Raw genomic sequence first — 5,445 nt, forward strand, 5'->3', positions numbered from 1 at the left:
GAACTAAGCTTTATTGCCAATTCTTCAACTGATAATGCAGGATTTTCTTCAAGGAGCTTATCATCAAACTCAACTGGATGTCCTGTTCAATCTTCATCATCAAGGCTGAAATCTCCACTTCTGAATTTTGCAAACCATCTTCTGCAAGTTCTTTCATTCAAGCATTCTTTCCCATAAACTGAGTGTATGTTTTGAGTCGCTTTGGCTGCAGAGTTTCCTTTATTGTACTTATAAAGCATTATGTACCTCAAATGCTCTTTGGATACTTCCATGTTAGAAAGGGTTTTAATCAAAGAAATTTTAATTCTATTATTCTGTAAAATTATATTTAATTAGTTTAAATGTACACAAATGCATAAAAAATAATTTAAAATTCCATTAGACATTCCAAAATGCTATTAAATCTCATTCAATTTTAAAAAAGGTAAAATTGGACAGAACTTATGGGATGACCTGATAGTTGTTGGCTTTCTGAGAAAGAACAGATGAGCCATAAATACTTCTATGGTTAGGATGCTTGTTTTTTCAGATAACATTACCAAAGTATCATTCATTCTTTTATTCATCTATTTTTTTCATGCTATTATGACTTAGATGGAAGGTAACACTGGCAGAATTTTTACAGCCAGATGGTCTTAAAAGTGAGTGATTTATCATTCCAGATGAATTTAAAAGTGCACAACTAGCAGATGATTTTTCATCATCATCATCATCATCATCATCGTCTTTTAATGTCTGTTTTCCATGCTAGCATGGGTTGGACAGTTTAACTGAGATCTAGAAAGCCAACGATTGCACCAATCTAATCTAGCAATGTTTCTACAGCTGGATGCCCTTCCTAACTCCAACCACTCCAAGAGTATAAAGGGTACTTTTTTACATGCCACCAGCACAGAAGCCAGTCAGGCAAGCCTGGTATCGATCATGTTCAGATAATGCTTTTTACATGCTACCGGCACAGGAGCCAGTCAGGGGATACTGGCATCGGCTACATTAAGATAGTGCTTTTCACATGCCACTGGCACGGGAGCCAGTCAGGTGGCCCTGACAGGAAATATCCCAAAGCATGTCAGTAGCAGGCCAGTTATAAACAATAATATCACTATATATAGCTATAGCTCAGCATAGTTTGTTAGTATTCACACACTCACACACACACACCATTATACATATAGGGTGGGCCAAAAGTCATGCACAAAATAAATTCAATATGCTCTGGAATTGTCAGACATGCTTCAATTTTTCTAAATTTAAATAAAATAAACAAAATGATGATTAATACTTACATACATGTACATGATGAACAAAATGAATATTAATACTAATAATGTAATATAAATAAAATGTCAAATGTTTTGGTGTGTGACTTTTGGCCTACTCTGTATATGCACATGAGAGGTTCTTTCAATTTCCATTTATTAAATTGTCTGATAAGGAACTGATTCAGTCGTGGCCATCTTGGAAAAAAACTTGCTCAAGATACCACACAGTGGCACTGAAGCTGAAATTACATGGTTGAGAAACAAATTTCCTAACTGCACATTCTCAGCTGGGCTTGAGTATTCTTACACATATAAAAAATAAATAAACAGTATGAACTAACCTTGATATCTCCAAAGTACTCTCTTGCTAATTCTCTGCAAAATAAATAAGGAAATGCAACTTTTTTTTACATCTTCAGACATAGAGAAACATAAGATTATAGCTTTTTCTACAATTTATTTCTTATTTTTCTTCTTTGCTACCATCACTACCACCACCATCAATAACAACAAGACTACAACCATCATTATTTAATATCTATTTTCTCTTAGACATGGATTTTTTTAAATATTCAAATCTAGATTTCTACTTTATTTCAAGTAATTTCATCACTGACCCTCATTAGTAGTTTCACTCTTGGCTATGTACATAGTACCAATTTATTAATACTTATCTCTCAGCAATGACAGAAATATTTGGTTTCAAATTTTTGCACAAGCCAGCAATTTTGGGAGAGTAGGTAAGTTGATTTTAATGACCCCAGTGATCAACTGGTACTTATATTTTGCTCATTTCCATCTTTTGCAGTTTCATATGTTACAGTGGCATAGCAATATTTGTCTTCTTGTGAAATAAATATTGTTATTACAAAACTACTCAAGATAACTTTGCTGTATTTGAAGTTTGTTGTTGTTTAACCCTAGGACAGCCCAGATGAAGCAGACCATTGATCCAAGATATTCTAGCTATAAGCACCACTACCATCATCATCATCATCATCATCATCCAATATCCATTTTCCATTCTAGCATGGGTTGGACAGTTTGACCAGAGCTGGCAAGGCAGACAGCTGCACCAAGTCACATTCTGCTTTGGTATGGTTCCTATGGCTGGATGCTCTTCCTAACATCAACCACTTTACATTGTGTCCAGGGTGCTTTTTACATGACACTGGTACAAGCACTTTGTGGGCACTGGCATGAGTGCTTTGTATGTGACACTGGCACAAGATTCTTGCAGGCCAATTCTCTTCACCAGGGGTTGTGGCCTTAATACTTCTCCTGTGGGGTACAGATCTTCTTGAGTACAGCAAGGCATCTGGTATTTTGGTCCTTTGTCATCTTATCTGAAAGGTTTAGTGTCTTGAGGTGGTCCTTCAGTGCTTCATCCCATGTCTTCCTATGTTTCTCTCTTCCCCATGTCCCATCCACTTTGAGAGACTAGCATTTCTTTATAGAGCTGTCAACATCCATCTGCATCACATGACCAAACCAGTGCAGTCTTCCCTCTTCCACACTGCATCTAATTCTTCTTATGCCTAACTTTTCTTTCATTACACTAGCACTCTGTTGCACATGTACACTTGCATTACATATCCAGTGAAGCATATTAGCCTCATTCATCTCTAGCCTTCACATGTCTTCTGCATTCAGGGCTCACATCTCACTACCATATACATGCTTCATACAATCTGCTTTTCACTCGGAGAGAGAAATCTTTGGTTGCCAGCAGAGATAAAAGCTTTCTGAATTTTCTCCATCCTAGTCTTATTCTACCTATTACACTCTCTGTACATCCTCCCTCACTACTAATTTTATCCCCTTGGTAGCAGAAATCATCCACTACCCCTAATGACCCTCCAGGGCATTTAAGAAAGTCAATTTCCCATGTATCAATAGTTTTTTATGGCTCCAGTGCATCTTCATATATGAACACTACTTTTTCTCTGATAACCTTCCTATTATTCCACTGCACCTCTTGTGTGTCCATAGCTAACATCAGGTACACCAAATGGAATTCCTGCCTACATCTTCCCTACAAATCGAGCAAGGTCACCTACCTGAAGGGAGTAGTGTCCTGTTTGTTTTCTTGCTTATGAAGACCTTAGACTTTGCTAAGTTAACCATAAGGCTCTTAGATTCCAGGTTTTACTTTCAAAACTGGGAATTTCTTTTCTAGCTTTGATAAAAAATCTGCTGTGAGGGCAAGATCATCAGCATAATAAATCCCAGGGGTTGCTGGTCTTGAATTCCCCTGTTATAGCCTGGAGGACAATGATGAGAAGGAGGGGACTGAGGACTGAGACTTGATGAATGCCTATCTGTAAACTAAATTCTTTGTACTTGTGGTTAACTCTGATCTTACTGACAGTGTCTCTGTACATGGCCTATACAGCTTTTACAAGCAACTTGTCAACCCCCAACCTCCTCAGAGCCCACCATATCACACAGGTGAGTTACTCTATTGAAGGCTTTCTCTAGATCAATAAATACCAAGTATAATGGTTTATTCTTAGCTATAGTGCCACCTGGCTGGCTCCAGTGCTGGTGGCACGTAAAAAGCACCATTTGTGTGTGGCCATTTCCAGTGCTGCTTGACTGGCTCCCATGTTAGTGACACATAAAAAGCACCATTCGAGCATGGTCGATGCCAGTACCACTTGACTGGCCCCTGTGCCAGTGGCACACAAAAAGCATCCACTAGTCTTTCAGAATAGTTAGTGTTAGGAAGGGCATCAAGTTGTAGAAACCTTGCCAGTATAGATTGGAGCCTGGTACAGCCCCCTGGCTTGCCAGTCCACAGTCAAACCATCCAACCCATGCCAGCATGGAAAGTGGACGTCAAATGATGATGGTGAGGTGGTATCAAAAAGTTCCCAGATTAGTTATGTTTAATAAAAAATAACTTATTTAGCTAAGTTTTAACATCACCTCCTTCAAAATAGTCACCTTGTGCAGCAATAACTGGTTCCAGTGCTCCTACCACTTTTGGAATCTAGCCTGGAAGCCGTTTTCCGTAAGCGAGTCAAAGATCTTCTGCGATTCACTCTTGATCTCAAGACCCAATTCTTGTCACCATTGATAATACTGACATAAAGGATGGGTCACCAGCAGCACGCTGAAGGATATCTCGACAGACTTCAACATGATGTTCTTTCTGTTCAGTGGTCAGCAGATAAGGGGACAAACTTTGCGCTGGCTATAATTTCTATAGAAATAACTTTCACAAAATAAGTGTCATAATCTAGATTTATCATTTGATTTCTATCAAAAGTGAGTCCTGAATAACATAAGGAAGCTCAAAGGATAAGAGAGTCATGCTAACTGAAAACAGGAAAAAATTTAATGCTTATATTCAATATTATTTACATGAAGGAAATCAAACTACAATATAAATTCACAAAACATACTCACAGCAATCTTGTTTTATGACCAGGTTTCCAAGTGTTTTTTAAACATTCATCCAATTTAAATGCATCCTGAAATTTCAAGAAACAGACAACTGAAGTTTCAAATTGCAATTTTGATAATTATATTTGTAAGTGCCATGTAAAAAGCACCCGGTACACTCTCTAAAGTGGTTGGCATTGGGAAGGGCATCCAGCTGTAGAAACCAAAACAGACAACTAGAGCCTGGGCAGCTCTCCAATTGGCCAACTCCTGTCAAACCATCCAACCTATGCCAGCATGGAAGACATATGTTAAGTGATGATGATGAGGATGAGAATGATTTGATTTCTTTCTGTGTTTGTTTATTTCGTTTTTATCTTATTTTGTCATGTAACTTTAATTATTGATCATAAAATAATTTGTTATGTATGTGTTGTTGCTGTTTAGCCTCTAGTCCATCTGGATTCAGCAATCTTCTATGTATCTTTCCTCTTTGATTTCTTGTTTCAGTGATATGATTGCAGTCATGCTTGGCATAACTCTCTTTTACTCTTTTACTTGTTTCAGTCATTTGACTGTGGCCATGCTGGAGCACTGCCTTTAGTCGAGCAAACTGACCCCAGGACTTATTCTTTGGAAGCTTAGTACTTATTCTATCAGTCTTTTTGCCGAACTGCTAAGTTACGGGGACGTAAACACACCAGCATCGGTTGTCAAGCAATGTTGGGGGGACAAACACAGACACAGAAACATATACACACACATATATATATATATATATATATACATATAT

At 37.8% G+C, this 5,445-nt stretch overlaps 1 protein-coding gene across 1 annotated transcript in view; it reads right to left on the reverse strand.

Annotated features, from left to right (window-relative positions):
* The window catches only part of LOC106877687 (uncharacterized), a 101,870-nt gene that overhangs the window by 41,246 nt on the left and 55,179 nt on the right, over nt 1–5,445 (reverse strand). The window contains exons 14-15 of the mRNA XM_014926634.2: nt 4,677–4,741; nt 1,604–1,637 (exon numbers count right to left, since the gene is read on the reverse strand). Coding sequence (XP_014782120.2) covers nt 1,604–1,637; nt 4,677–4,741 — 99 coding nt within the window. The remainder of the gene's footprint in view (nt 1–1,603; nt 1,638–4,676; nt 4,742–5,445) is intronic.

This window comes from Octopus bimaculoides, chromosome 5 (assembly GCF_001194135.2).
Source record: "Octopus bimaculoides isolate UCB-OBI-ISO-001 chromosome 5, ASM119413v2, whole genome shotgun sequence".
Classification (NCBI taxonomy): domain Eukaryota; kingdom Metazoa; phylum Mollusca; class Cephalopoda; order Octopoda; family Octopodidae; genus Octopus; species Octopus bimaculoides.